Source organism: Bos grunniens, chromosome 17 (assembly GCF_055505025.1).
Source record: "Bos grunniens cultivar Pamir isolate PY7600 chromosome 17, Bosgru_T2T1.0, whole genome shotgun sequence".
In the NCBI taxonomy this organism is placed as follows: Eukaryota; Metazoa; Chordata; class Mammalia; order Artiodactyla; family Bovidae; genus Bos; species Bos grunniens.
In genome coordinates this window covers 12,206,721-12,225,794 of record NC_141181.1, presented here as the reverse complement: position 1 = coordinate 12,225,794, position 19,074 = coordinate 12,206,721, and the positions used below count along the sequence as shown (strand labels likewise).

The 19,074-nt window shown below is 41.3% G+C and overlaps 1 protein-coding gene across 7 annotated transcripts in view; it reads right to left on the bottom strand.

The window, feature by feature from the left end:
* The window catches only part of SLC10A7 (solute carrier family 10 member 7), a 319,349-nt gene that overhangs the window by 34,434 nt on the left and 265,841 nt on the right, over positions 1-19,074 (bottom strand). For all 7 annotated transcript variants that reach the window (XR_015144154.1, XM_086346478.1, XM_086346480.1 and 4 more), the window contains 2 exons: positions 11,421-11,586; positions 10,402-10,453 (listed from right to left, as the gene is read on the bottom strand). Coding sequence is in view for 6 of the 7 variants with exons in the window: in XM_086346478.1 (XP_086202604.1) it covers positions 10,402-10,453; positions 11,421-11,586 (218 nt within the window). In the remaining variant the exon portion in view is untranslated. The remainder of the gene's footprint in view (positions 1-10,401; positions 10,454-11,420; positions 11,587-19,074) is intronic.

The following is a 19,074-nucleotide window of genomic DNA, read 5'->3' as shown; positions in this document are numbered from 1 at the left end:
CACGATACTGGATGCTTGGGGCTAGTGCACTGGGACAACCCAGAGGGATGGTATGGGGAGGGAGGAGGGAGGAGGGTTCAGGAAGGGGAACACATGTATACCTGTGGCAGATTCATTTTGATATTTGGCAAAACTAATACAATTATGTAAAGTTTAAAAATAAAATAAAATTTAAAAAAAATAAATAAAAAAAGAGAGAACTACATGGTGTGAACAAAGATTTAACATCATATGTTTCAGTAAAAATAACAAATTACCAATTTTTAGCAATCATCATGTACCAAGTATTCCTTTAAGGCCTTTGCATGTAAAGACAAAAATCCTATCAGGTAGCCAGTATGATATTCCTATTGACAGATGAGAAAACTGAGGCACACAGAAATTATGTAAGCCACCCAGGACCTCAGAGCTAGGGAGTGGGTGACAGTCAGGATTTAAACCATGTCCAGCTCCTGTGTCTATTCTTAACTGCTAAATAATATGTTAGAAGGCTTCCCTGGTGGCTCAGATGGTAAAGGATCTGCCTGCAATGCAGGAGACCTGGGTTTGATCCCTAGGTTGGGAGGATCCCCTGGAGAAGGGAATGGAACCTGCTCCAGTGTTCTTGCCTGAAGAATCCCATGGACAGAGGAACCTGGCGAGCTACAGTCCATGGGGTCACAAAGAGTCGGACATGACTGACTGACTTTCAGGCAAGAATACTGGAGTGGGTTGCCATTTCCTTCTCCAGGGGATCTTCCTGACCCAGGAATCGAACCTGCATCTCCTACAATGGCCGGCGAATTCTTTACCACTGAGCCACCTGGGAAGCCCTTGACTTTCACTTCACTTCACTAATACTAAAGATAAAAAAATCTTGCTTAGTCAAAATCCCATTAAATGTTAGAGCTAAAATTTTTGTCATGTAATCTTTTTTTTTCTTTTGAACTTTTAATTTTGTGTAGGAGTACAGCCAGTTAACAATGTTGTGATAGTTTCAGTCAAACAGTGAAGGGACTCAGCCATACATATGCATGTATCCATTCTCCCTCTAACAGATCATCAAAACTGCACAATCATTTGTGCCTGTGTTGGGAGTGGGACATTCAAATACTAGAATTCAATAAAGAAATAATATGGAACTTTTAAAAATCCATTGAATGTTATGGGGATCGGTACTAGTGAATATCATATTGAAATTTCCTATTTTAGATCACAAAGATTTAGAGAACCAAAAAGGTTAGAAATGCAATTATTATTATTGCATCTTTGATATGTTAGAAACTATTCCTTCCTTCAGAATCAGTGTTTGAAGACATAGTGAGTCTATATGAGTCTATTCATTCCCCGCCCTGAACTCAGACAAGAGAGTGAGCAAAAGGAACAATGTTTTAAAGCCTGACTTTGTACAGTTGCAGATACAACAATCTATCCAACTGTCAATGATCTCAAAAGAAAGTGACTCCACCATTTCCCCTAGTAACCTTATCCTTTAAAAAAATTTTATTTTTATTTGTTTTTGGCTGTGCTGGGTCTTTGTTGCTGTGCAGGCTTTCTCTAGTTATGGCAAGCTGGGGCTACCCTCTGGTCGAGGTGCATAGACTTCTCACTGTGGTGGCCTCCCTCGTTGTGGAGCATGGGTTCTGGGTGTTTGGGCTTCAGCAGTTGCAGCACGTGAGTTCAGCAGTTGCGGCTCTCTGGCTCTAGCGCACAGGCTCAACAGTTGTGGTGCATGAGCTTAATTGCTCTGAGGTATGTGGCAATCTTCCCACATGAGGTGTGTGGGATCTTCCTGCATGTCTCCTGCATTGGCAGGCAGAATCTTTACCACTGAGACCCTAGGGAAGCCCCAAAGTGAATCTTATAAATAATTTTCACTGGGAGAAAAGACTTCCCTCGAAAGATCCCTCATCCTGCTTCTTCGTTACATTCTTACTGGAGGGGAAAAGGACCCTCTCTTTTACCACCTCCTTCTCTCTGCATAATGGTTCCTATATACAGTGGAATATTAGTCATAAAAAGGAATGAAACTGGGTCATTTGTAGAGATGTGGATGGACCTAGAGATAGTCATACAGAGTGAAGTGAGTCAGAAAAACAAACATCGTACATGAATGCCTATGTGTGAAATCTAGAAAAACAGTACAGATGAACCTATTTCCAGGGCAGGAATACAGATGCAGACACAGAGAATGGATGTGTGGACACAGGGCTGCGGGGGGAGGGGGGGTGGTGGGACGAACGGGGAGAACAGGATTGACATATATACACTACCACGTATAAAGCAGATAGCTAGTGGGAAGCTGCTGTGTGGCACAAGGGGCTCAGGGCTTGGACGGGAGGGCATGGAGGGAAGCTCAAGACAGAGGGGATACATGTGTACTTCTGGCTGGTTCATGTTGCTGCTGCCGCTAAGTCGCTTCAGTCGTGTCCGACTCTGTGCGACCCCATAGATGGCAGCCCACCAGGTTCCCTTGTCCCTGGGATTCTCCAGGCAAGAACACTGGAGTGGGTTGCCATTTCCTTCTCCAATGCATGAAAGTGAAAAGTGAAAGTGAAGTCGATCTGCTCCATCCATGGGATTTTCCAGGCAAGAGTCCTGGAGTGGGTTGCCATTGCCTTCTCCTGATTCACGGTGAAGAATAGCAAAAACTAACACAATATCCTAAAGCAATTATAAGCCAGTGAAAAAAAAAAGAATATTTAAATTGCCTTTTAGTCTCATCTCCTTTGAAAAGGAATGTAAGCTCATGCTTTCTAACTAGTCTTACTTGCAACTTTTTTGCCTTTTTAATAACATCTTTCTGAACGGAATTTTTGGTGTCTCTCAGGTGAGAGAAAAGGAGGGAAGGAGAAAGAGAAAGAGAGGGAAAGTGAGAGGCAGAGGGTTAGGGTTTAAGTTTACTGAATTCATAGTAGTGCGAGGGGCTGTGCTTTCAAGAAATCTGATGAAGAGAAGAAAAGGGACATGGAGACGAGTGTGATTATATAGAAATAATGGATGAAACCATGTCCTCAAAGGAGCCTGAGAGGAGGAGCCTGAGATTAGCCTGAGAGCGTCCTATGGTCTGAGAGTCTGTGAGCCGGAAGAACGAGGCAAGGTGAGTGAAAAACACAAGAAATTTTTCCAGTAGAGAATAAGAAAGTGGAGGTAATTCATGTCAGGGGTTTTACTCTCTTTGTAAAGTGTAAGGTGCTTCATTCGTCCTCAGAGAGGTAACCCTATGACCTGGAAATAAGAGAAACTTGAGATAAGCAGATGGAGGAACATGACCTAGTCAATTCCCAATGGACAAAAAACGTCTCCAGGGATGAATGCCCAGCTGTGACGGTGGAACACGTGGGCGGGACGAGCCCAGCCGGCCTGCCCTGGGGCTGTCCCCAGCCACCCTCCGGTGATAGTAACACTAAGAAGACCTTCGAGGCATTTGGCTGACTTGTTTGTTACCCATTCTCACTGTTTCTGGATTTATGTGATTTGGTTTTCTATCCAACCGGCAATACGGTTCTTTGGTGAACGCTATTCTGCTTGATATTTGTTCTTTTCCAGATTATAGTATATTTCTGATGTGTCTAAATCTCTCTGGCCAAGAAAGCTCTGATTTAATCTGGTGCTGGCTGTGCTGTCTGCCATGCTGGAGCAGAATTTCCAATGTGGCTAAGGAGAATGTCTCTAAGATATGCTTACTTGTCCTCTGCGTTTAGGTAGGGAGATCCAAGGTAAGCCCACACGAGGTGGTGTCTGGCCCTGATGTGGGCTGAACACTGCCCTAGGTTTCTACTGACACAAAGCCCTTCAGTGCGGAGGGAGAGTCAGGATATAAAAATGGGATGTTTGGGGTTAAAACAATATTCCACCTAAATAGGGCTGACATACTCTATCTCTGATTATAATCAACCCTGAATATTCATTGGAAGGACTGGGATGCTAAAGTTGAAGCTCCCAGACTTTAGCCCCCTGATGCGAAAAGACCCTGATGCCGGGAAAGACGGAAGGCAAAGAGAAGAGGGAGGCAGAGGATGAGATGGTTAGATAGCATCACCGACCCAATGGACAGGAACTTGAGCAAACTCCAGGAGATAGTGGAGGACTGGGAGGCCTGGTGTGCTGCAGTCTGTGGGGTCACAAAGAGCTGGACACGACTTAGTGACTGAACAACAACAACATACTCTCTCTCTACAGTAACAGATTGTTCTATATCGTGGATCTTGGGGAAGCCAGTGGAGCACGTACTCACTTAACGGTCCATCCGAGATGGGGGGTGGGGAGGGGGAGGATGGTGAGTAACCACAGCAGCAAATTTAAAAAAATTCTATCACACATATACGTATTTACTTGAACTACAGTCGATTTGCAGTAAATATTTATTGAGCACTTTAAGCACTTTGCATCCAGTGTTTCTTTCTTCACAGAACAGCCTTATGCAGTAACAGTATTCCTGTCTTTGCTTTTTCCAAAAAGGGATCTTAAAGCAGAGTTAGTTGCATCAAGTCACATAGATAAGGAGGCTGTCCCAAACTGTGAAGACAAGTTTACTTTCTGAGAAGAATATTATAAAAAACCAAAACCACCACACAATTTAGTGGATGAGAGCAGCTAAGTAGGCTTCCTTCACCCACGCTCTGGGGTTAAATAGCAGAAAGTCAAGATAACACAAAATAACAGTGTCCTGTACATTATACTAAGTAGTAACGACTGTAATTATTTTCAGTGATCATCATCTCTATTGTGCCTGCTCACATTCTTGAAAAGGAACGGCATTACTATTTATTTTCCGATTCTACCTTATCTCTTTTTAATATTGATTTCCTTTTTATCTCGTTCTTATAATTCTTTTGATTACTTTGGCTTCCCTCGAGATGTTTATTTCCTTTGCCTCCCAACTGGTCTTTTTATTCTCTCACAAAGCTTTCAATCAGTGTTTTCCCCGTAATATTTATTTTGCCTGCCTTTGCAGTACCCACAAAGGAAAACATGTCAGAAGGTTTTACTAGCAGAATTACAGAATGTGGAGCAGAAAGGGTCCTCTGAGATAGTCCCATCTGAGCCCACTGTTTTTACAGGGGGAAGGTTCCATGCGAAAACTTTCCTTTGTTAACCTCGGTACCAGTGTTTTGTCTTCACCGGTTTTAGGAGACCTCGTCTGTCCCCAGCTCTGTGGCACTAAACAAGTTAAGCAGAACTCTGGCTTAAGCGCCCCATCTCTGAATAGTAAGGAGACTTCCCATTAATGTGAAACAGATCGCCAGTCCAGGTTCGATGCATGAGGCAGGGCACTCAGGGCTGGTGCACTGGGATGACCCAGAGGGATGCGATGGGGAGGGAGGTGGGAGGGGGTTCAGGATGGGGAACACGTGTACACCCATGGCTGATTCATGTCAATGTATGGCAAAACCCACCACAATATTGTAAAGTAATTAGCCTCCAGTTAAAATAAATTAATTAAAAAAATAAATAAAACACAAAAACTGAAAAAAAAATAAGGTTCATCTTCCCTTCCTCCCTGCCTGCCTCTCCCCTTCTCCTACTCTTCAGGCGACCCCCCTTCCCTCCCTGGGTTGTGGCCTGAGGCTGAATGAGACATCTCATAGAAAATGTACTGATAAGGACCAAAGCACCCAGTACAAATATTTGAATGTTTGTTTTCTCCCTTTTCCTTTCTTTATGGTTTCTTCTGTCACTCTAGAGACATTCTTTGCTTCCATTACTCTAGTTGTCAACCTACCCAACTGTCTTATTTTGAAAAGGTTTCCCATTACTGCTTTCTTTTTCTAAGCTTTTTCAACATTTTTCTTCTAACTTTGAAGCTTCCAATAGTCACAGAAAGCTTAGGTCACTGTGGACAAAGGACTCTTGGTTTGATGAATGAACTCCCCATTCCTAGCAACTGTGACAGAGAAGTGTCAAAAAGAATGTATTACAAAACTAGAAACGGTGATTCTCTCTCTTCCATAATTAGCTTTAGAAATAATATAAACTACTGCGATATAACAAATATTTTACAGTAGCTAACCTTTCCAGAGCACTTACTGTATACTGGGTATTACACTGAGGGCTTTATGTACATATTATTTAATTCTCCAAATGACCCTATGAGATAGGTATTACTACTGTCTTCATTTTACAAATGAGGACACTGACAAAAGTTATAAAGTTATTAAACAGAATGAAAACTCAAGTCCATCTGACTCCAGAGTTGGAATTTTTAACCCTGATGCTATTCTGTGAACTGATAATTGAGGATACAGAATGTACTCTCAAATGTACTTTAAATACTCAGAGTATTAATAGAAGAGGCTCCCATGTCACACACTACAGAGGTAATAGGTCAAGTTTGTAAACCTAAGAAACATTAACCAGGTAAGCAGAGTGTTGAAGGGAAGCTGAATTTTCTTGGCTGGGTCTCTCCTGGTTTATGCTAAACTTCCACCATCAGAGGTCAGTGGCATACTGTACAAAAAAAGGCTGATTTCTCTGCTGAGATTTCTGTCTCTGATTTACTTTTATTGGACTGTTAAGTCAAAGAAAAGAAAAAACCTGCTACAGGCCAATTTTATTAACTTTAAGAAGGAAGGAACAAAAAATAGGAAAAGCAAAGAACTCAATGACGTATAAACCAATGGGTTCTTGTTCTAACTCTTGGTATTGTTCACTAATCTGTGTGTGTGTGTGTGAACTTGAAGAATCCAGTCACATACCCACTACAAATTCCCCAATCAAAACAAGTATTAGGAATTTTAAAAGTAACTGAAGTAGCTTAGTGTGGTGGCAGCAGCAAGGGTAAATACTTCTGGAAATGTCAAATGGAGATGACACGCAATTCCAAGTGTAGCATCTGCCATCTGATTTGGGGTAAGTCGCTAAACTACTAAAATCTGATTTCAGGCCAGTTCCTAAACTACTGTAAGCGTGGGTCATCATCTGCAAAATAGCAACCAAGCACACAGTATCCTGGCCTTTTGGTGTCAGACTTACACAAAATAGCATATGCAGAAACCGTAGCATGGTGCCTGACACAGAGTAGGGTTCAATAAATGCTGGTATTTTTCATCTCTCCAATAAAATCCTCAGGTGCGGGGCGGAGGGCTGCCGTGGCGTCGGGCCCCGGGCCGAGCCGGGGGTGGGGGCTCGGGGAGGCCGTGCGCCCGCGGCCGTGGGCGAGCGTCCGTGCGGCCTGGTCCGGGCCATGTCCGCGTGAGGACGCCACCCATTTTATTAAAAAAAAAAAAAATCCTCAGGTGCTATGGGGTCTTCCAACGTGAAAACAGAACGTGAAGATCATGAATTTTGTCTAATTGAAACATGTCCAAATTTTAATGGCGTGTTTCGGGGCTATACAGCCAGTACCGAGGAGCAGAACTATTGCTACTCCACATTCTGTTGTTTACCGAAGAACATGCATGTCTGGCAGGGGGCCAAGCAAGTTCAAAACACAACAGAACTTCAGTGAAGGCAGAACAGAAGGGCCTCAAAACCACAAGGCTTTATGAAATCCGGCCTCCTTCATGAGGAATATCCTCACTTCTAATTTGACTGGTTGGGATATGCCCCATCACCTACCACCCCCACCCCCGACCTCAGCAATAATCCCAATAGTGGCTGTTCTGTGGTCCTTCAAGGCATTTTTCAGTCACTGATGGGGTATCTGTATTCCACCTACCCTCAGAGGATGGATGAGTGAGTCTGATGATTACTTTTGCCACAAAGACCAGCAAGCAAACAACCAGCAAAAGGCAAACATCTTTTTGAGGATGACCTAATGAGCCATTTACAAAAGGAACTTTAAAATAGCTTCTACTCTCAGACTTACCCAATTAAGTCACATTTTCTCTGTAACTTAATGGCTCTGGGCTTTATTCTTACTTCATAAATCACAAGCACAGGCTTGGAAAAATGTTTCCAATTACACCAATCAATACATTTTTATTGACTGTTTACAACTGGCCTCCAGCCGCACCAAGTGCTCTAAGAGCCAAGTGCCTATGCGAGGCCTGAACCATCCACGCTCTGACACCACTCCAGGCTTCGTAAACAAGCTGGGCTCCTCCCCTTGTGGCAACTCACCGTCAGGAACTGGCATTCCAGGGCCCAGCAATCTGGCCCAAGCTTACCTTCCCAGTTACTAGGATCACTTCCCATTTTCCTTTACTCCTGTTGTTCCACCAGGTCGTGTAAGTGTCTGTGTATGTCTACATGTGCATTACTATTTCTTCTCCCAAAATCCCCTCTTTGCGCCCGCATTTGCTAAATAGCTAGCTATTCTCTATGACTCATGTCAAATCCCATCTCTTCCATGGAGTCTTGTTCTCCCACTCTCTTTGAAAGTGCCTTCTTCTTTGAATTGTCTATGGGTTGTGTTATCGCAGCACTAACAGAACACTCAGCTATCAGTACATACGTATCTAGTCTGTAAAGTCCTACAGGATCAAAATCATTACGTGTAGTATTCACTATGGTAACTTTTCTCATATCCGTTGAACGTATAATACTGGTGGAAGACGTTTCACTGGAGGTGAGCCTTTAAGAATAAGAAAGATGAAGTAGGACACAGGACCAAGTTTGACATGGAGCCAGCCTAAGCAAGGGACAGAAATGAGAATGTTCGAGATTCCTCTAGGGAGCAGCAAAGATGTTACCTCTACCTACAGCTTAGACAGTGTGAACTCTAGTAGCGGTTCACTCAGCCCCTCAAACCAACCCCATTCTGTAGGCACTGCATAACCACTGAAGATCTCTGAACAAGACAGCTATTATCAGAACTCCGAGCCACTGGAAACAGTATGAAATGCACAAGAAAAATCCAGTCTGCAAATGAAGAATACCAGAAAGTCACCCATGGCAATAGTCTAGGGAGAAAGGCAATGAGAGCCCGAATTGGGGAACCAGCTTTGGAAGCACAAGAAATATGACCAAGGCAGGATCAAGACATTTAAACAAGAATTATGTGAAGGATTCCAGTCTGAGCAACTCTGTGGATGACAGCTTCATTCATACAGAGTGCAGTAAGTCAGAAAGAGAAAAACAAATATCATATATCAATACATATATATGGAATCTAGAAAAATGGTAGAGAAGAGCCTAGTTTTGGGAATAGAGATGCAGACAGAGAATGGACACATGGGCACAGGGTGGCAGTGGGAGGGTGGGACGAGCTGGGAGAGTTGGCACTGGCATATATACGCCACCATATGTAAAATTTACCCTGGTGGCTCAGCTGGTAAAGAATCCGCCTGCAATGTGGGAGACCTGGGTTCGATTCCTGGAGAAGGGAATGGCTACACACTCCAGTTATTCTTGCCTGGAGAATTCAATAGATAGAGGAGTCTGGCAGGCTACAGTCCATGGGGTTGCAGAGTTGGACACGACTTTCAGTTTCACTTTCACGCATAAAATAGCTAGCTAGTGGGAAGCTGCTGTATAGCACAGGGAGCTCAGCTCCGTGCTCTGTGATGACCTAGTAGGGTGGGATGGGTCGAGGGGGAAGTCCAAGAGGGAGGGGATATATATATATATATATATATATATATATATACTTAGAGCTGATTCACTTAGTTGTATTGTAAAGCAGTTATACTCCAAAAAAAGAGAAAAGAATACATGCTCCAGTAAATCAACTCCCTGGGTTCAAATCCCAGCTCTACCATGTAAGAGTTGTGTGATTTTTAGACAAGTAGGTTTACCCTCATCTGTAAAGTGGAAAGAATGATTTCATTTAGTTATATGGTTGTAAGACTGAAATATGCTAATACATTTAAAGAGCTTGGAAAAACTAGTACATATAAACTCAATATATACCAGTACCATTCTCATTAAAAAAAGAGAGAGACAAAGTATTAGGGCAAAAGGTTAATTCCATTTGAAGGTGTTGAGTCTGAGGTCTTGTTAAGACAGTCAGGTGAAGACATCCAAAAGTGAAGTGGGAAGCAGAGCAGGAGCTCCGGGAAAACACTGCAGTGGAAGGCCCACTGCTCATCAGCAGGAAGCTGAGAGCTGGAGCCAGAGAAGCAGAGAAGGCTGCCTGAGCACACAGTGGGAGTGGTGAAACGAGGGCCAAGAACAGGTCGTTTGGTAACGCCTACAACTTGCTGGTGGCGAGAGCAAGATGGAACAGCCAGGAGACAGAAAAGACTAGGAAAGGGTGTAGGGGCCAGGAAGTCAAGTACAGAGCATGATTCTTAGAAAGTGGCGCTAGTGGTAAAGAATCCACCTGTCAATGCAGGAGACGCAAGAGAATCGGGTTTGATCCTTGGGTGGGGAAGATCCACTAGAGGAGGAAATGGCAACCCACTCTAGTATTCTTGCCTGGTAATTTCCATGAACTGAGGACTCTGGCAGGCTATATCCATAGGGTGGCAAAGAGTCATACATGACTGAGTGCATGTGTGTGCACACACACACACACAAACAAATCTAATCACTTACCTTGTGGAATAGATGAAGGTTAAAAGCATAAAGCTCAGTTGAATAGAACATACTGAAAAAAAAAAAGATTATAAATCTAAATTAGCACTGCAAAAACAGTATTTGCAGCCTACTTATTGGTATGCTTAGTTTTATCTGAAAGTTATGGGAACTCAAGTACAAAAACAAATAAATAAGCCAAACAAACACACATTGCTAAACTGACAGAATCATTTAAACTAGTAGGACTTGATCTGTTCTTAATGAAAGATACTCCCAGAGATAAGCTATGATATTTGCTACTCAAGGTAGATCTAAGACCTTCTTTGATTTAAAATTTGGTTATTTAATTTGTTCAGTTTAGGAAAAACTGGTTTGTCCAATGAATATTAGCAAAGAGCACAAATGCAGTAGCATGTAACATATATTTTGGAATAACTCATGTTGATTTTAATAACAAAAGATTCTTTGATATTACAATTACCAAAAGTTGTCTTTGGTATTACAGGGTATGGAACAAAAGCTTAGTTTTTGAGCCTAGCAGTTATTTGCATTGTATAGTCTGCTGCTTCTTAAAATGAAATGATATTACTTTGGGTTTATTTTATTAATAATAGAAAAAAGTGACCTAAATAGTCACATTTTAACCAATGCAGCCAATTACTATACTCAGAAAACAACAGTACCATATATTATAAATCCCAGTTTTAATTCACAATAAAGGGTAAAATGAACTTCAAGTTAAAATTTTTTAAATGGGCAAGAAAGGGGTCACTTTAACATTTGAATTTGATAGCTGTCTCGGCTTCTTTCATCAACTATTATGAATCAGACATAAATAAACAAAGGAGATTAAGTCATAAGTGGATGCTGATGTCTTTTTAAAGAAGAGATACACACGGTCACTACATATAATATGAAACGAAATATTCTTTTCTAATCAAATGAACATTGGCGATGAATTTAGGGACCCCAAATAGTTATGCTTTGCTAGTGGGGAGGCTGAGGAGAGAGCCAGGACAGCCCGCCCTCCGACTTACTTATGAACAGTACGAGGAGGAGACTGAATTTATCCAGGTCGATACTTGGGTTCGAGAACGTGTCGCAGAAGGTTGTGTAGATGATCATGAGGAGCACGCTGCTGCTGACAGCACCAAAAGGAGGCTGCTTTCTCTCCAGCCAGTCCTTGATGTATCTTCGGACAATCTGAAACACAGAGACCAACAGGTCGCCTTTTTTCAGAGGGAGTCGGGTTGGGCATCGCAAAGTGATTCTGACAGCGAAAGATGGGAAGGAAAGAGAACAATTTGGATGAGGGCCACAGTGGATTTCAAAGCTTCCCTGCCACCCTGTTCTTCTTCTGGGGAATTTCACATTTGTAGTGCAGCTTCCACTAGTGTCCATAATGACAGTATATTTTCAACTGCATTCAAATCCATCCTTAATCATGCCAAATGCTCTTTGCTGGCTGTCAGTGAGACATGCCCATTAAGCCTCCCCAAAGTTTATCTCCTCTGCTGATCCTAATGGATGTGTGTAATTATCACAGTCCCCTTTGCCTCAACAGACAACGCCAAGTGTAACTTTGGGAATCTTAAAAATCTGACATCTTCAAGAATTTCAAGACGGTAGATAATCGAAAGTGATCCATGGAACATATTAATATTTAAAATGCCAGCAATGCACCAGAAGTTTTTAATTAAATTATAACTCATGCTTGAAAAGCAAAAGTGCATGTGTTGTGGGAGTTTAAATAATTCAGATGCTGAATATCTAGAGTTTTTGTGAATCCAAAGACAAATGCCATTTGCATGCTTTTAGAATTCTAGAATTAACACTTAAAAATGAATAAACCTGTCCTAACTTTCCTACAAAAAGGTGAGTGAAACATGAAGTTATATGGCAATCCCCTCATATTTTAAAATCAAATCAGATATTTCAACTCAGGACAGCCTGAACACTGGTGATAACTTTAAGTTTGGATCTAAAAGTGAGCCACTCTATTTAAAACCTTTGGCTTTTGAAAGAAGCTGAACAAACCCGATAATGAGGACTAGAGTTGAGACACATTAAGTTCTGAGTCACTCATTATCCTGCATAATTGAACATGAGATTTCACAACAGGCTGAATTACCATGATCCATTAGCAATAATGAGGTCAGGGAACTTCTCCTGACAAGGCTGATGGGGTTCTGTCATCTTCCACTCTGTCACTAAAAAGGCTTAATTCACAATGAGGCATGCCTTCACAGATCCTCAAGAACAAATAAACGACTCTCCAGAGAACCTGCGGGCCGACGGACGGCTATTGGATCAATTTCCTCCCACCTCAAGGACTCAGTAGGTGAAAGAAGTGTTGAAGAAGGTGTTCTGGCAGAAAGCTGACCGGTTGGTAAGAGAAGCAGGGGCAGCACCTTGAAGGGTGGGTGGGACGGGAGGAGAAAGAGGGCTTTATATAGAAATGTCTGTGTTTGTGAAAGTCGCTCAGTTGTGTCCGACTCTTTGCGAACCCATGGACTATACAGTCCATGGAATTCTCCAGGCCAGAATACTGGAGTAGGTAGCCTTTCCCTTCTCCAGGGGATCTTCCCAACCCAGGGATCGAACCCAGCTCTCCCACATTGCAGGTGGATTCTTTACCATCTGAGCCACAATAGTGTTAAATATTTTTAAAAAGTACAACTTGGAATTAAAGTTATAGCTGCATTTATTAAAAAATTGTGTTTTGTTTCGTAAAAGCAATTGCAAACCATAAATAACCATAGTAATTTATCTAGTGTTCATTTCTTTCTTTACAATGAAACTATAGTGAGGTATAGAGAAACAGTTCTATTATACAGCATTACAGACTGATGTATCAGAACACACATTTTGGTGCCTGAGGGACTCAGAAAAGCTATGATCAACTTCGATAGCACATTAAAAAGCAGAGACATTACTTTGCCAACAAAGGTCCATCTAGTCAAAGCTATGGTTTTTCCAGTAGACATGTATGGATGTGAGAGTTGGACTATAAAGAAAGCTGAGCACTGAAGAATTGATGCTTTTGAACTGTGGTGTTGGAGAAGACTCTTGAGAGTCCCTTGGACTCTAAGGAGATCAAACCAGTCCATCCTCAAGGAAATCAGTCCTGAATATTCACTTGAAGGACTGATGCTGAAGCTGAAATTCCAATACTGTGGTCACCTGATGCAAAGAACTGACTCACTGGAAAAGACCCTGATGCTGGGAAAGATTGAGGGCAGGAGGAGAAGGGGACGACAGAGGATGAGATGGTTGGATGGCATCACTGACTCAATGGACATGAGTTTGAGAAAGCTCTGGGAGTTGGTGATGGACAGGGAGGCCTGGCGTGGTGCAGTCCACGGGGTCGCAAAGAGTCAGACACAACTGAGCAACTGAACTGAACTGAACTGAACTGCGGGACTCAGACGGCCCCATGTTCAGATATATCGCCATGGGGCATGTGTGCCCAGTTGTGTCTGACTCTTTGAGACCCCATGGACAATAATCCACCAGCCTCCCCTATCCATGGGATTTCTCGGGCAAGAATACTGGAGTGGATTGCCATTTCCTTCTCCAGGCACCATGGGGGTAGCTGCTTACTGGAAGGTCACAGACGTTTCACTTAAAAGGTCATTCTATAACTTATTGTTCCTACTAGCATTAATGCTGGTAACTGCTCTAATCAATGCAACTCAACATCTTTAGGAAATAAAACATGGAAATTACACGGAGTTATTGAAATTAATAGTCTCCACTTTTGTTTTAATATATAATGGTTAAAAACACAGAAGTCCTCTCTCTGCAACAGATTATAGAATGTAGGATCCCAATTCCGAAAGTAAAAGCGTCTTCCCCCACCACCTCTGACAAAATAAACAAATAAATATGAATGAGATGTAACTCACCAATTTAAAAACCAAGACAAACCTGTAATCGTCAATCAACTTTATAAGTTTTAATCTGACTTTAGTCAACCAAATTAGTACCTCTTTCTTCATTACAAAGTACTCAGAGTCTCATAGTATATTACGATTCTTCTAATATGGCAAGAAACGGGGACGCCAAATTCTGCATCCTCCTCGCTAACATGCCTTTCCTCTCAACTCTTCATGTTGGACACTGAATCTCAAAATAGAAAACCACTAGAAGGTTGGAAACTGTACAGACTCATAAGTGAAACGATAACCCTAGTGGAAAATAGATTGTTCTTTACTGTTTTTAGTGTTACAGAGATATTTGTCTGTGTTTCTATACCTTGCCAGCCTCCATAGGGCGTTTTCATCTTCTAAAATTAAAATCACAAAACACCTTCTTTTGCACTGTGTAGCTGGAAAAGTGTTAAAATATTTCACAAACTACTGGGTGAAGTCGTGTTGATATGCCTCAAATACGGGCTTCGGATATAAACTCCAGGAAACCCAACTTCTCTTACACTTTTGACACAAACATTCTCCACTTGTCAAGAATTCATGTCATTTTAAAATTCTCCAAACCTGTTTGCCTTACACCAGTGTTTAATAATCTTATAGGAAACAAGGCTTTGCTAGAGATAGATGAATGCAACCTGATATAAACCATTCAGAATTCTCTTTTGGGGGGAAAAAAGTCAAAATGAAGTGGAAAAACGCATTCTGGTGAGGTGGCTTGTGGTAACTTTCTTCGGAATCTATACTAATTCATTTTCCCTCATAGCTCACAGAGATGTATTCGCTCAAAATTAAATGATAAATCCTCACTGACTTGCTTGCTTTTCACTATGGAGATAGAAGGGGAAAAAAACTCTTCCATCAGAAGCCTTTTGCTTTTATTGTCTCCCCCTCTGCATTTTGATTTTCTTTACTTTAAATTAAGCACCAGGAAAGGTTAAAACGAAACTTAAATTTTTGAATCCTTGTATTTCTAATAAGCTGAACTGCATGCCAATTACTGCATGATCTCCAAGGTGAACCCCTGGAAAAATAACAGTCTTGGGTGAAGAAGGTTGATATGCAGAGGTAAGTGAGAAGTATAATAGCCATCATTTTGTTTTCTTCATTTTTTTTTCCAGGGCATTTTCTTGTGTTTTTCTTTCTATTCTGTCTTTACACTTATAAATTGATTTTTGAGTGGGGATGGATGATGGCTGATTTTTCAGGTTAAGTTTGATTTTAAAATTCATTTTTTTTCCAGGTAGTTTTAGATTGTTTCTTCAATTTTTTAGAAGTTTTTTTTTGTGTGTGTCTTTTATTTAAAAATTTTTTTAAGAGTTCATACAATTAAAAAAAAATAATTTATTTATTTTAAATGGAGGCTAATTACTTTACAATACTGTAGTGGTTGAGGTTGCTTTCCACTTACAGTTACTACAAAATATTGACTCTATTTCCCATGTTGTACAGGACATCCTTGAGCCCGTCTTATACCCAATAGTTTGTGCGGTCCACTCCTCAATCTCTGTACTGCTCCGTCCCCCTCCCCACTGTAACCTCTTATTTGTTCTCTATATCCTGAGTCTGCCTTTTTTTTTAATCTTCAATTTTTAATCCTCTATTCCACTGAATATATATATTTTCAGAAAGTGATTTGTTTCTTCATTAATGTTCTTTTGAAATGTACAGTCAGGGATGTGACATCAAATCCAATTATGTAACATTTATTAAATATTGAGTAGATTCAAACTAATATTACACTTTCTTTAAACGAAAGTGGAAACAGTAATAATAAATGGATTATTTATTTTAAATAGAAGCACCCATCATCGACTTCACTCTGAAATTCTTTCCCACTGCTAACATTTACTTCCATTCTCAGGAACAAGGTTATGCAGATTCTATCCTGCTCGGGTTACAGCTGAAAACAAAGGCACCTGAGAGCCCAAACGGCTTGCATCAAATGCTAAAAAGCTAGTCACATGGATTATTAGAACTCTCACCTCTCTCTCTTGAGTGAACAATAGTGCAGGGTTTCAAGGTATAGACTTTGGAGCTTCTTACTTTGTGATCTTGGGCAAATTCCTTAACTTCCCTGTGCCGCATCTCTAAAATGAATAGGCTAGTAATTGCAGCGAGGACTAAGTGATTAAATAAATATAAAATGCTTTAGAACTGGGGACTGTACATGGTAAATAAGTTCGATGCACGACACTGGATGCTTGGGGCTAGAGCACTGGGACAACCCAGAGGGATGGTATGGGGAGGGAGGAGGGAGGAGGGTTCAGGATGGGGAACACATGTATACCGGTGGCGGATTCATTTTGATATTTGGCAAAACTAATACAATTATGTAAAGTTTAAAAATAAAATTTAAAAATAAAATAAAAAATAAACACACTTTTATAGACCAAGGTTAAAAAAAAAGAAAATAATATTAAAAAAAAAAAGAACTATTCTTATTCCCAAGTCCCAGTTTGCTGATGTTCCTATCACAACACTCTTCACCTATATATCCCATTGCATGATATATTAATAAAAGACACTCTTCTCCCAGAGTGATTCAAGTGAAGCGATGAAAACCTAGTATAATTTATAAGTGCAAAATTTTACTAGCATTAATGACATTAACTGCAGCTTCAGCTGGAGATTATTTAATATGAAAAGTCAATCTCAAACTAAGAAACAAAGCATGAATGAGGGACTAGAAAATGCATAAGTGATAAATAATATGCTTTTTTACTATTAACTTATTGAAGTGGGGTTTAGTGTGCTGTTTTAAAATAATATTTTTCAAAGGTAGTGGAAATTCTATTTCATTAGCATTGATTCATAAATCTCTCAAATCTAATGCATAAAATAAGCATTTGTCACAGGCACTTAGATATATTGAAGGCTTTATCAGAAAAGAAGAAACATTACAATAACACACTTAATTTCTTTCTAGAACTGATGGAAGCAAGCAATCTCCCAACCATCTATGGAAAGACTAATCTTATCTCACACACTCATGGCATCTCTGAGCTGGAAGATATTAAACTCTTCGCTCTACAAATGAGGTAAGTGAGACCTAGAAAGCATGTGTATAGCCAGGCAGTGGCAAAGACTGAATTAGACCACACGCGTCAGCGTGTCAGACTGTGCATCGGTGTGTCACACGTCAGACCGCCTGTGACTAATGTGTCAGTCATTCAATAATGATTTCAGTCCAAAAGAAGTATTGTCTGGAGCAAACACGTACACTCAAGAAGCAAACAAAGTCCACTCTAAGAAATGTAAATAAAAAACAGAATGATAAAAGTTTTATCATCATTAAAAGATTAAGGAAAATATTTTCAACTCACCCTTCCTGGTCTTTTGCTTCTCTCTCTAGTTCCCAACATTTATTTAACAGGTAATAATAAAATCTCATTTAAAATGCATATAGAAATCTATGGAAATGTTTACTTTAATATATGGCAACTCTGGTTATAATTGAGAAATGAGGCTGCATTGCCAGGAACCAGTTCCTCTGAAGTAGGATGCTGAGCACTTCTGACGAGGCCCTCAAAGACCATATCTCGAAGGTTAGGTTGGTCAGTGAGCAAATGAACAGAGATTAAACAGCAGGCAAGATCCCTGGTCTCATGGAGCTCATGTTTGAGGAAATAAATAAAGCAAAAATGACAAATAAACAAGAATCAGATAATGATCCATACCAAACAGAGGTTCAAACTGGATAATACGCTAGGGACTGAATGGGTTAGCCTGTGGAGGAAGGGCCTTTCTGAGGAGGTGACAGGTAGGAAGGTGTCCCAAACAGAGGGACAGGCAGGACAGAGGCTGACAGGTTTCAGAAACGGAAGTAAAGTCAGTGAGACCCAAGGGTAATGGCAAGTGGGAGAGTGTCAGGGGAAGTAAAAGGGATTTGAAAGTAGAGGACAGGCTAAAATGATCTCATAAGGAAGCCGAGTAGGATGTCTGGAAAGTGCTGAATGACATTTTAAATGTGGGGTCATGAATTTAAAACAAGATGGGAACCAATGATATATTTCTCTCTAGCAAAGCTGGCTGTTGTTCAGTTGCTCAGTCATGTCCGACTCTTTGTGACCCCATGGACTGCAGCACCCCAGGCTTCCCTGTCCTGCACTATCTCCTGGATTTGCTCAAACGCATGTCCATTGAGTTGGTGATGCCTGGGAAATCCCAGAGGAGCCTAGTGGGCTATAGCCCATGGAATGCAAAAGAGTCCCAAAGAGTTGGACAGGACTGAGTGAAGCCAGAGATCTTGGGAAAATGGCTGGCGGGGCTACTGAGAGGATAAATTCAAAGTTTTCTTCAGCCAAAGTTTTAATACAGTGTACATCCGATTCCTGAAAGGAAGTCAAAGTGAAAGTCACTCAGTTGTGTCCAACTCTTTGCAAGCCCACAGTCCACAGAATTCTCCAGGCCAGAATACTGGAGTGGGCAGCCTTTCCTTTCTCCAGCAGATCTTCCCAACCCAGGGATCGAACCCAGCCCTTCTGCACTGCAGGCGGATTCTTCACCAGCTGAGTGTGCTACTAAATACACTTATGCTAGAGCCTCTGCTTCTGGGAAGCTCACGGGTGCTACCTTATTGTCGCTCCTAATACATATGATGAGTCAAGTACGATGGGAGAACCGGAATTTAATCTAGGGCCGGGGTGTCAGAGCGCTGCAGAGGACACCTCTGTCCTGAGTCTTTAGGGGTGAGCAGGAGTTTTCTGCCAGAAAGGAAGGAAACAAGGAGGTAAAGGCATGGAGCAGAGAAGGGGCACAC